Source organism: Tubulanus polymorphus, chromosome 1 (genome assembly GCF_964204645.1).
Source record: "Tubulanus polymorphus chromosome 1, tnTubPoly1.2, whole genome shotgun sequence".
Taxonomy (NCBI): Eukaryota; Metazoa; Nemertea; class Palaeonemertea; order Tubulaniformes; family Tubulanidae; genus Tubulanus; species Tubulanus polymorphus.
This window is the reverse complement of record NC_134025.1, coordinates 29,012,217-29,025,804: the sequence shown is the minus strand read 5'-3', so window position 1 is coordinate 29,025,804 and position 13,588 is coordinate 29,012,217. Positions and strand designations below refer to the sequence as shown.

Here is a 13,588-nt window from a genome sequence, read left to right as displayed (position 1 = left end):
GAGATGACAAGCGATCAAAACTAAAACAGAAAAAAAACCATGTTTTTCGCGTTTACGAAAGCATTATCAATAAATTAGTGATTCATAATGCGCGTATCGAGGATTATTTGTGACGATGAAAATGGACTTACATGTCACGAATCTTCCCTAATAATATGTATAGTGGTTACTGGTGGCGATTGTATATTTTTGCGTGCGACGGGCATTATTATCAAAACGGTTTTTAATGGTTGAATGGAAATCTTTTGTTTTTGAAAAATAACAACATTCAAATGCATGTTTTTAAAGTGTGCTTACTTTGTTATCTGTCGATGTCAAAAGTAAAAATAAACATGTGTATTGATAAAAAATAGTATCATTGAATTGTGTACCGGGTGATTCGGTGTCTTATTTCGAAGCTCGAGAGCGACTAGCGACATTTTCGTGAACTAAATCTACACCGAAGAGACGACCGTACATCAATGACGCGTATCATATCTAGATATATCTCCAGTTTGTTTTAACACATTTTTGGCCGCCGTCGCGAAAAAGATGGTAAACATGAAGATAAAATGAATTTCTGTTTATTAGGGTTTTCTGACTTTCGTCGAAAACCCTCTTGAAATTCTGTTGATTACTATTATTATATATTTTCCGCCGATTTCGTCAAATAAAATTCATCTTCATTCAGATTCGGCAACTGACAGCTTCGAAACGAAATGTATAAATTGATACTGTAATAACGGTCTCTCTGAACCAACAGATAGTCTGAATGTACTTTCCATCCTATTTGAAACTTAAAATTACTTATTAGGTTACTGTAAATAAAGAATTGAATTGTTAGACAACAAGCACCGGCGAAATAACAGTTTGTGACGTCATTTAGTAAGTAAATAAAGGAGGGCTCCGAGAATTTCCAAATCACAGGGGACTATATTGGGGTTAGACCATTCAACCAAAAAGAGGATTGCTCCGATAATATCCAAATCATCTCATTTTATTTTTTCCATCGAATACCCGGTAATTAATTTTTCCTTTCGATCACATGCATCCAGAAAACCCGTTATCGCTGCTTTGCAGCTATATTTGATTGTGTTTTTGAGAGCTACAAAAAGTATGAATAAAATTGTTGTGAGATGCTGTCGTAAGATACCGCGGTCTTTTCAAAACAAATTGTTCATTTAATGCTCTATACCAAGTGCGAATATTATCGCGGATAAGATTTAGTTATATAGTTCGGATAGATTTTCTTCATTCTATTAAGCGCGCGTTCAAGTTTAGCTCTGCTTAAAGTATCGTGTAAACGTACGTGTAACCTGAACGCTATGCGTTTAATCCACCGAAAGATACATACATCTCTATAATCCATGAATACGACACACGATGCGACATTTTGCCACATTTTAGTCCGAAATCCGGATCAGCTTTCAAGAAAAAAACTAATTTCCTCTTCCACACAAAAGTCCAACATCAACGCCGGAAATAAAGTCAAGCAAGTAAAATGAAGAGAACAAATCACCAAAAAGGCGTTCGTTGTTTTGTGACCAGTGAATCTACTCCGGGTTTCTGCGTCCTTGCTGTAATGAATTGATTGTGGTCATGACCTGATGGGTCTTATATATTCATCTAGATTGGAAGTGAATATAGATTTAAACATGCATAGTGGCAAAGACAATCCAGGTATAATGCACGGGTAACTTAATGTAATGAGAAAGTACACTTTTCGCAGCTCCATTTCTATTGCGGGAGATTACAAGAATATACTAAGAGCACATAAAAATATCACAGAAAATTACATGATATATATTTTTACGCGTAGTCCAACCATATTTTCTTGAAAGAGTACATTTTCATTTGGTTGATTCGATGTGGGAATGGAACGCACAAAAAAGTGAAATAGTATCTGAATCTCTGTGTTGAGTTCAACGAATTTAATCATCTTGGATGTTGTCATTTGAATGAAACATCAGTGAACAATTGATGCTTTAATTAACAGTAGGGTGGTCGAGTGTACTACAACATGCGTTGAATGAAATGAATGAACTGATAGACAGTAAACTCATCAATGCGAGCTCATTGACGATGACTGCGTAGATCAAATCTCTTCAAATCTTTTTGTTACATCTTGTTCTTTTTTATCTTCCCCTCCGAAATCTGACGAACCGTCGTTTATACTGCCTCGCTTCCCGACGTCCAGCTAACTAAAAACATTGTAGCCGCGTCGTAAAAGATGATTCCGGGTGATGCGGGTTGCTGCTGTACCTGATACAGTAGTTTTTATTGCGGAAATCAGAATGATAAACTCTGGAATTATCTTGCAGTTCGTCAGTCGGTAAACAAGCATGAAATGTATGGCTTTACGTAGTTTTTATTTCAGAAGAGAAATAAACATAACTTTTCCGGTTATTATGCAGGTGAAATGAGGTGCCTTTAGCTTAATGTTCGTGAGATCTTCGCCAGGTAAATGCATTCGTACGTAATAAAACATGGCTGGAGAGAGAGAGAGAGAAAGAAAGAGAAGCGTCAACATGTTACGAATTCATTATAGGGGTCGCTGTTAGTGACTGCTAATGCAGAAACTGCATATCATTCTATCGTGTAGCGCGTTCTAGTGCGCTGATAGCAACGGCGCGAAACCTGGATTCATAGCGTTAATCCGTTACGTCAAATACACATACGGATCTATGAGTTACAACTAAACGATGTTTAAACAGTGATGTTATTGAGAAATAATTACTTCACTACTTATCATTAATGTTGTATTGGTGATTCGTTCGCTGCAAAATTAAGATGGGATGTTATCAAACGAAATCGTACACTGGCGCTAAAGATACGAATGGAAAAGTGAATTTAAATTCGATTCCTGAACCGACCGCGCCACCCGAGTCAGACCCTCGATTACCGTTAAATTCGAGGGAAATTTTCAAATTGCAAAAGTCGTGGAAAGCGATCAGCAGAAATATGCAAATAACCGGAATTGAAATGTTCATCAGGTAAGGTGTTCGAAACGAATCAGTGAAATGGACTGCATTTTTTTCAAATTTTTCCGACCAGAAGTATTAATGAAATCATACGAAATGTTCGAAAAGTTGTTTAACAACTTCATTATCTATTGTACCAAAAAGACTAAGCCTTTATATGAATTTAGATAGTTTTAAGTGGACTGGCTGAAATATGTAATATATGTTTGGGTCCAGTGAATTTGGCCGGATTAGAAAGTAATGTATATTTATATGATGTATCTGGGGATTTGCTCTCATACAGTATTCAGGCGCAGTCGGAGAAAGTTCACCGATTTCTGCTCTTCTGGTCGGGTTTATAATTACATGAAAGCCATAAATACACCTCATTTGAATTGCAAGAAGTAAGTGTCGATCAATTAGCACAAGCTGCTTATATCGGCATAGCGTGTGATGTTAAATCCGACAACCTACAGGGGTGCCTTCGCTTGGATATTGTTTAATCCATTTCCCCGACACGGATGAGAGATGATTATTCGCATTGCGCGATAGACAAATAGATATACATGTATATACGTATTAACAAAACACCCCCACATCATTAGACAATTTCCTTGTTTCATAAGAATAGCCGATTGCATACAACCTATCACGATATGAAGAACACGTTCCGATGAAGCAGCAACGATTCGTTGTTGAATTCCCTGTAGCAATAACTTTGAAGTGATGCGTGTTTTCATCATTCACCTGGGGATAATAGATTATGCGTTGAAATCATAAGTGTGTTTTCGATAATCGATCTGATTTAAACTCACTTACACGCATCGGATCTAATTGTTTGCTTATTACACACACAAGCCTATTTAACCTGTCCCGCGTGTTTTTTTTCGCAGCGGTCAATAACCGATTAATATCTATATTGACTCACGCCATGTGATTTCTAGTATTTGGCTGCCCAACGTGTGCAAGTGTTTTTTTTTGCATTTTGTACATGTACATAAGAAGAATTAAAGAATCGAAGGGATGAGGTAAACATATAACGGAATTGATTTCATGTCGACCCCGACCCGTCTATCTATACGGTCACGGAATCCATGAACTTGCTTTGACTGGTTACTGGGAACTCGGAATAATCATGAATACTGCAAGCTGCACAAGAGCTGCCACTATTAATATAAATATATATATATATATAAGAATATAAATAATGTATCGCCATTTTGGTTTTGAAATTGTAAAATATTCTGTTAGATATTTGCATTCTTTAACGGAATGAGTCTCCAGTTGATCTCTGCTGATGTGTTTTTTGACACTATGAATGATGATCAATGAATACGTGATGTCTGATATAGGAAACAATTTTACACTGTCTGTTCGATGTTGATTTATCATTGTATCATGTATTACACGCTGAATAGAACTGCACTTTCGTATATATCTAGTTAATGCATTTCGTTTGTGAACATACATTTTTAACAAACAAATGTGGCTCATATGCTGCGGGCAAACTGAATATTTCATCGATACGTCTGATGTAAGAAAAGGATTCGTTAATAATAGTTCGTATTGATTTATTTAGTCGTTCGATATTTCTTATATGATAGAAATCTCAACATTTCAAGATAAAACTGCTCATATGTTTGAGGGATGTCCCCCGGTTCTGTTCATATCACATACAAATTTTTCGCAGTTTTTTTTAGCAACTTTTGATTTTCCCCAAGGTGCTTTACTTTAGAAAGAACGCGGCGAATTCATTTAACATGTTTTCGATTTCGAAATTTTAAATTTCACATTTTCATCCCTTAAAGCTAATGATCCGCCTGAAGTAAGGTTTAGATGGTTTTCGTGATTTGGAGAAATAAAGTATCATTTTTGTGTATCCTTGCATAGGTTATCCTGATAAAAGTTTCATTTCACAATATTCTTGTAACGCTCATATTAGCTTTAATCAAAAACGCGTTACGGTTTCTAATTATATGATTTCATACAACGCAAACTCAATTATATAAAGATATATTTGCACATTATGCGGTTGCACGATACGAATGAATTATGCAGTAAATTCGGTGAAAAACAAATAGAAAGCGATATGTAATCAGTCGTGGAATAAACAGCCGTCTAAAACCTTCATGTTGAAATTGCGAGGGAAAGAGGCAATAAGACGTGTACTTCATGGTCAATTTAGTAAGAGATGAACCACGAACTAAAATTCTTAATTTGCCGCTGAACTCAAACCGATGATCTACTACTGCTCATAAGAAGCGATACGAATCGCTTCGGAAACGGGCAATAAGCGGTATGATACTGAACGCATGACAAATCGAAAAATTGAAGAGTTTTGTTGCACTTCCATTGACGCTAATGACATTCACTATCGATCCGACCATTGATTTAGAGCATCCCTCTTAAAACACTTTTCTGTCTGCACGCGACATGCCGCATGCATGGTTAACAATACAAAATCGAAATACTGAAATGCTTATAAGCAACGAATGATGTAAAGGTTAATGCACTGCACGATCACGTCGACTGAGTTAGAGCTGTTCCAATAACAACAACAAAATACTGGTTTTCTGATGAAAAAATGCGCTTCGAACCCAATTCATTACACACCAATATACGTAATACAAAACTGCTTTTGATGATTTTCCTTTGGCTTTTTGTTTGTTAAATTGTTAGTGCATTGTCGCGCATTTCCACTCAGAAGCAATTTTGAGAGGTCCTCTTTTAGAATGCTCTGCCCGGCAAAGAAAAGAGTCAAATTTGAATTACGTTAAACAGATTTTAAATCAATTCCCCTTGAATATTTTTTTTTCATTTCACCCCTGTGTAAACTATTCAAAACTTGAGAGCAATAAAAAACAATCCGTGCTTTAAAATATTGACGCACCTACGTGATCAGCATTAACCGAAAATAATGTACACATTTAAATCAATGCGGGATTTTAATCGAGTTTGAATTAATTTTCAGTAGAATTCTATGCGACGAATGGAAAGAACAGTCTCTACGCTCGAGCCCTTCACTTCTGTAAATAAAACCGGTATTTGTTTGACATCCTTTTTACTGATTGTAATTACACATCACACATCACACATCAGACTCTAAGCGAAGTCAGTATAGCTACATCAGACGATTTTGATTGGATTGAAAAATCATATCGTCGGTAAATAGATCTCGGCTACTTGTGATCTCGCGTCAATCAAAACAGTGCTGTCTGAAAGGTAATCAATCTATCCCGTAACTGACATTAGCTGCCGATATAACACCAATAATATCTCACAATAACTGACTGTTCGATTCCACACAAATCATGAGCGTATGGATATGATATATCAATTTCTTCACGTTTTGATCCAACATTACAATCTTCTTTTTCATCTTTAACTCACGTGATAGAAATATTCATACAATTCTATTGACATTTTTACGTAGCGGGGATCGTTCGATCGTTAACTAATCGATTGAATTTGTCCTTAAATTTGATGGATCATTATGACTTTGTACAACGCAATTTTCTCCAATATTTTCAATAAGGTTATCATTAAAGAATATATGTACAATGCTCTTTAATCTTGATGTTGAAATGAAATCATTGACGGCGTGTACTTTCATTTGTCCATATGTTTAAAGTATGGTTGATGATTTTTGACATTTAACAAATACTAAAGGTTCATATTTACAGGTTTTCAATTCAATCGATACCTAATTTTTCCAAAATACAGCTGTCGTGTTCTCCTATACAGCTGACAACATAAACGAGCTCATTACTCATCGTAACGACTCGATCGCACTGGAAATGAATTGTTTCTTGTAGTTTGAGTTTGAGGGTTCTATCGAAATAAGAGAAACCGTTGATGGGCGTTGTTTAGTTTTTACCGGTCACTGAATTATAGATAATTCTTGCTCTCTCTGCTAATACCCGATACATATGCATATATCTATATTATTCATACATCGATATTTGTGCAATCAGTTTCCAAGGGGTAAACGTTATTAGATCTTCACTAATAAGATAACAGAGTTATGTTGACTCAGTACTTGATACAAGCAGTCTCAGTAAATAGATGACGCTAATGCATAATGATTGGCTGGCTGTCTCGCTTCTGTGAAGGTTCCCGAAATTAGATCTGTCGTATTACATAACATTGCACCAAAATGAGAAAAAAATTAAAGATTTTTCATTATTTTATTTCATAATACGTAATGCCTGTTCGCCATATGGTAATGATCCAATTTCACACTCGAATCGCTTGCGAAACGCTTAACTTATGATCGAGAACAGAACATACGTCTTTCTATTTCACATGTTAAACACTTGTATTTCTTGTATCTATAATATACCATGGATGTATGAACTAAAGACTGATTTAAACGTACAAGATTTTACATGTCGGATACAAACTGTACATAATTCATAATATACATGGAGAATAATCATAATATTGCACATTTCAAACATAATCATTAACGATAGAATTAAAATGTATCCGAATTTTCGCTCTTTGAAATAGATTTGAATAATACAACGCACATGAATTGTGCAGTTCCCTGATTTCGTATATGCAATATTTTAGCTACTTTTCGTATTCAATTCACCGTTAAGACAAGTGCTATGCATAATACGAGTAATCAATATAGTGAATGTTTTGAAGTCTATAAAATCTCGGCGCAAGAATATAGAAAATCCGTCAAAAGTTCGGCCTTGTGTAGAACGGCGTGTATAGTCTTTAAACCTGATACGTGCTTCAACTTGAAATGATACGTGTATGCGAAACCTGCAGTTCAAATTACTGTCTATGAAAGACTGGATTTTAACGTTTAAAACTGATTAAATGTTTTCGGCCATTTGTCCCTATTAGTGAACTATAAGAGCCAGAAAGCTGTCAGTTTTTAACTACTGAATTCGTCTACCATTATCATGCAGACAACTCAAAATTACAAACCATAGAATGTACGTCGATTCCTAAGGAACCTGGCGCTTCGAGAAAAAAATTATATCGATCAAAATCAATTACAAAAATGAATCAAACAAACATAAAATTCTGATTCAAATATTTGCCTTCATGTGTAACAGCTTTGAAAGTAAATTGCATCGATTCTGATTTCAAATTGTTATGTAAAATAAAAAGTACGTGAATAGTGAATGTTAATTTGGGAAATCAGTTAATTGATGGTTAAAAAGTCATAAATCAAATATCACTTTGAAGTAATGACAGGTAACCGGCAATCGAAATATCAGCAACATATTTGAGCTAAATATGATAAGTTGTTTTCAGAATCATTGGAAACTATGTATTTGCAATACGTATATTGTGTGTATCTGATGTACTGCATACAATAACACACTCACACAACATTCCAATAACCGTATCTCTGGCTATTCATAAGCACTTGAGGGGTCAATGTGACTGCAGGTTTAAGACTATATTTTGATTAATTCTGGTCGTATAGTCGCAGAGAAAATCGATTTTGCATCAACTAATTAACGAATAATAATGAACGAATGATATCGATTATTAATATTGGAATCAATTTTTTCATATATGTAGCTTGCGCGCATGGAAGCCACGTTTTTCGCTTGATAAGAATGCCGGTTAATTAGGTATCAACCAGTATTTTGAAAGTACTATTGCGAAATCGGTGGCGAGCTAGATTTGTGTTCAAATATGAATACGAAGACGACTTCTCAAGAAATGGAAATTGATTTATCCATAGAGGATGTCTTCAACATGAAATCACAGCGCGTCATATTGTCACACGACACCTCAATAGATCTGTGTTGATCGTGCATGATTCAGCTATAAATGTTATATGTTTCTCACCGTTCGCATTTTATGTAAACAACTAAAGACTCCGGCCGCAGACAGATTCATTCTGGTAATGCAGTTACGTCTTGTATAACTTGACACGCCGGTTTATCGGTGTTCAACAAATCAAATTATGCCTTCGATTATCGTAAACAGCTTCTATCGTTGTGGTTACGTCCCAGCTGGAATAAAGGTTTGAAATCTGAAAGTCACATTTTTACTTATACTGTTTAATCAAGATTCTAACGATGACAGATGATGGCTGTGTTGTTTTACTCGTTGAAAAGTGCGTGACATAAATCACGTAATGAGTGTAGAATTCAAAAACTCGACTCTGAAACTTCCTGACTGCAGGTTTAATTGATCGTTCTTTTTAACTATTGATCGAGTAACGTAATGAAATATCTCGCCGTCGATATTCAACGTTAGTTCGTTTCCATCTTATTTTACCCAGTAATCAATCACAGCCTTGATAAACGTACACATCGTTGGCTCATGTTCCCATTTTCTGGCGAAAGCCCCAAAATGAAATTCTACTATAATAACAATTACTTTTAGCTTTTTTATTGCAAAACTGGCCTTCGACGCCAAGTACTCGTTTAAATTTGAAGATAAGAACACGATTCAGTTGGCACCAGGAACCACCATATACCGTTTGCGCTAGATTGTGGATAGAATGCGTCGGAAAGTGATTTGTTTCTTTCCAAAACGCGTTATTTTTCGGCATTTCGAGAATTTCCAAACGTAACTAGGCTTGAAATCTCACGAGATATTCTATTAGTTTCTTTTCTTTGAGACGACGACAGTAATTCATTAGACATGTTTACGATGAGACTCACGAGAGGGATTTCTACGACGTCTACATGAAACGAAAATGTAATCAACGCTGGGGAAATAAAATTATTTGTCGCATTAATCACTAAATTATGGGTCGATGCCTTTGCTGCGAGTCGCGATATATTTCCTAGACCATAACTTGAACGGATGCGATGTTTTATCTTAGTTTTACTTCTCTTTGAGTGCGTCTCATGAATGACAGGGTAAATGATGATGATGTAAATTTGTTCTCGATCCTTGAGGCCAAATTTATTTCTTAGACGTCGTTCATGTATTCAAATGTAACGCAGACGTTTAAGATTTAAGATTTTAAGATTTAAATTTAAATTTATTGCTCCAGAAAATTGTACATTTTTTGCGAGCACAGGATACATACAAAATAAACAGTTTGCAGTTATACAATAACAGTTGCTAGTCATACAATAACTAGTTATATTTACAATTGAAAAGTTATTTTGAAAAGACCCGCCATATTGAATCTATAATAAGCTGCAGGTGAAGACGCGGCGTGAACGTGAATAACGTGTGTATAAACGTCATGAATCAGCAGCTATTTTGACTGAATTTGTCGATGCGGGCGAATCATCGACACCACGAAATCATTTTACCGAGGCAAAATTCACCGACAGCTGTGCATCAGGGCCTGGTTTTATGGACCGGCATTAACTTTTAACCCAGGGGCTAACTCAATTGGAAATTGATTTAGTTAACCGCCTGGTTAATGTAGATACCAGTCTATAAAACTGACCCCAGGGTTTTAAATAGGGTTGTCCTGTCATTACAGGAATTTGTATTTAAACTCATTCAGACTACTGCCCGCATACCCGAAATGCAGTACCTCGTCTTAACGCTTTCGCAGCTATGCCTAGCCTGCAACCGTCCGTAATCTCGTATGTATCGTGATGACGTCACTGCTCGCCGCTGGCGACGATATCTCAACGGCATCTAGATCACCTTGTCTAGGCCCATCTCCACCAATCGTTATCTCGGTGAATTCGGTTGTTTAGAATTGTAAAGGTTTTCCTCGGTGAAGTGATTTCGTGATGTCGTTGGTACGCCCGCATCGACAGGATTTCTAAAGGGTGTAAAAACGAAGCAATAAAGCAATTTGTTTCGTCTTTATCACTTACGTAACCTTTCATCCATAAGCTATCTTCATTTACATGCATTCCATTTTGCTTGACAAAAAAATCTATGTACGTGCTTATGTATGTCGCCAAACTTCATTAGAATCGTCGAGAAGTTTTTCAGCTATTCGAACTTTGAAGTATGAAATGTAATGCAATAATTCAACAAGATAAGTAAGTCTTATATCATATTCTAATTGCAGGATTTTCGAGAAAGATTCTAATTTGAAATCGCTGTTCCACGGATTTAGAGATATAGATAATTCCTATCTGCGAGATAATGAAGCTTTAGAGGGCCACGCCGGATTAGTTATGACAGTCGTGGACGATGCTATTCAGAACATTAATAACGTTGATTACGTGCTGGATCTATTATCCCGAACTGGCGGTTCTCATACGCGATTCGAAGGCTTCGACGTCAACTTTTTTTATGTAGGTACATTTTTTGCTTTACCCTGAAACAGTTCAGACGAAATTAAATTTTGATTTATCGCCTACTTTAATGAGCATTATACTGAATGTAGATTAACGGTTATGTCTATTTCCTTCATTTCCCGTTAAATCCCAAGGTCTACACATTGCACGGATTATATTTGTGTTGTTATGGAGTTTCATGTGAATAAATGGCCATTGAAATAGCTTAATTCGTTCATAAAATTATCACGTTTTTTTGTCTTCCCATAAAAATGACCCCACACACTAAAATTAATGAATCACCACAATAATATATTGAAAAAAGATTTACGGATATTTCACCCGGTGTATCTCACACTGCAATTATACTAATACTGTGCAGGTAATGTATTAAACGGGACGCTCGTAAATTGGTTCATTTACGACCAACGTTTAGCTAATAAACAAAGTGAGAAACGCAATAGGAGTTTTCACCAGTAAATTAAACACGATCATCGCGTTCGTTTAATGGGGCGTAAATGTTGATTGGAAATCCATTCGCGATGGAAAAACATCGGCATTCGAGTTGCCACGTTACATACAAGATCGAAAAGTTTTAATCATGGCATCAGTCGTAGGTCAAACTCGGGGCAATACGCTACGACGAGCTCCAGCTTTCATTCTTATGTTTAGTATACACCAGTTTGTCCATAGAATATACATTCAGAGATTCAGTGAAATTGGCTATCGGTATTTGCATCGGCGATCGTTCGGTTTAGCTTGACCTTGACCGCGGATGTGACACAATAAGCAAACCTAGCTAACAACACTTTACTAAGATGCAAGATTCAATCAGTTAACAGTCCGATCGCCGGATCGATTCACCGACCGCATTATTCGATACGATTGTATTGAATGATTCTGGGAATTGGGATTTATGTTGACATTTCGCTCCACTGCCCGTTTAACATATCGCTTTCAGCATCACACTTTAGGGAATACGTTTCCGCTACACTTATTGTATTCAGCAAGTTTGACCGATTGAAGATTTCGTTTATTATGTCTTTATTTTCAGAAATTAGAAGAGCCCTTCATCGGGGCAGTAAAGATGACGCTTGAAGAACGTTTCAACCCGAATATCGAAAGTATTTACGTTAAAATCATCAAGTTTATAATCGATAAACTTGTGAAAAGTTTTCAAAATAAATCGTGATATCAATCAATCCGTGACGTCACTGATGCCGCAAAAAACGCTTCGTATAAAAAACGCTGACATCTGGTGGAGATGTTTTTATCAAAAGTTACATCCGCCGGAGAACGCCTCCTCGTGGTTTGTGACGAGTGTCTGTTGTGATTTAAAAAGGGCTGTGATTATTGAGTCCACTCTATTATAAAGCGAATAGGAATTAGTGGGCTCGAACCGTCCCTTGATAACGTTACGAAAGGCATACACATCTTTAATGTGCGTCATAAAATCAATGTTGAACTTGCCCGTCGAAATGCGATCGTTTGAGCTTTCGACTGTTACGTAATTCATACTTATATCATCTATGATTATAACTTATCGATGGCTCTTGTATAATAATAATTCTTTCGCTGATAAAATGAATAAATGTAAACACAATAATAAATCAGGATAGTAAATTTTGTCGTATAAAGGACGAGGAACTAGTATTCCTGATGACTCGACGCTAAATCGTGTTAAGCACTGATGACTCTATACTCGACACGTCGCAGGTTCGGTCGTAAAAACTTGTAAATTCATCAGGATGTTGCCTCAGTGAGAAGATTATCCAGACCTCAGAATAATTAGGTAATAAAAACGTGCCAATGTCGCTATTCGAAGTTTCTGCCGCGCAAAGTATCAGTTAACGGTGCGGTTATGCGAGTGTTGCATGTAAAACACCGGCCTTGTTCATTTGGGAAAGTTCGAATTGTGTGAGCCTTCAACCTGATTACATATAGATATCAATTGTTCATAATGTGTTTTATATTATACATGCGATGTCTTCTTTAAGCCATCAGAAGCATTTACACCGAACCGTTACGGAAAACAATTTCAAGGAGAAAATAAAATCATTAGGTTTTTGTAGTTAATAAATGCAGAGGAGGCATTTCGAGCTAACCGAGCATATTTTGACACACTATGTTACCGGGTGGAAATAAAACTGATAGAAAACCAGCGTTTTATAGGTTTCCCTATTCACGCGTAATACACGAGTCTGAATCAGTTGAACGACCGAACATTTCGCCGGAAAACGCTACAAAACTTCACTGAATCAACGAGAGTTGGAGAAGGAAACACAATATCGATAGCGACCCATTGCGTCAATCATTTGCGACGAAAAAACTAATTTCCGATTTTTTAATCGGACAACCTAGAAAAAAAGACTACAGAAATCGAGAGAGTTATTTGTGTGTGTGTAGTTTATAGTGAATAATACCGCATATAAGAAATATGATGTAGAAAAATGAGAGAGAGAG

At 36.3% G+C, this 13,588-nt stretch overlaps 1 protein-coding gene across 1 annotated transcript; it reads left to right on the top strand.

Moving 5' to 3' along the window:
• Positions 1-2,590: 2,590 nt before the first annotated feature.
• Positions 2,591-12,667, top strand: LOC141914969 (neuroglobin-like). Its single transcript, XM_074806320.1, has 3 exons — positions 2,591-2,972; positions 10,915-11,143; positions 12,180-12,667. Exons 1-3 carry the CDS (start codon positions 2,770-2,772, stop codon positions 12,315-12,317), a joined length of 570 nt encoding a protein of 189 aa, XP_074662421.1. The 5' UTR covers positions 2,591-2,769; the 3' UTR covers positions 12,318-12,667.
• Positions 12,668-13,588: the final 921 nt, after the last annotated feature.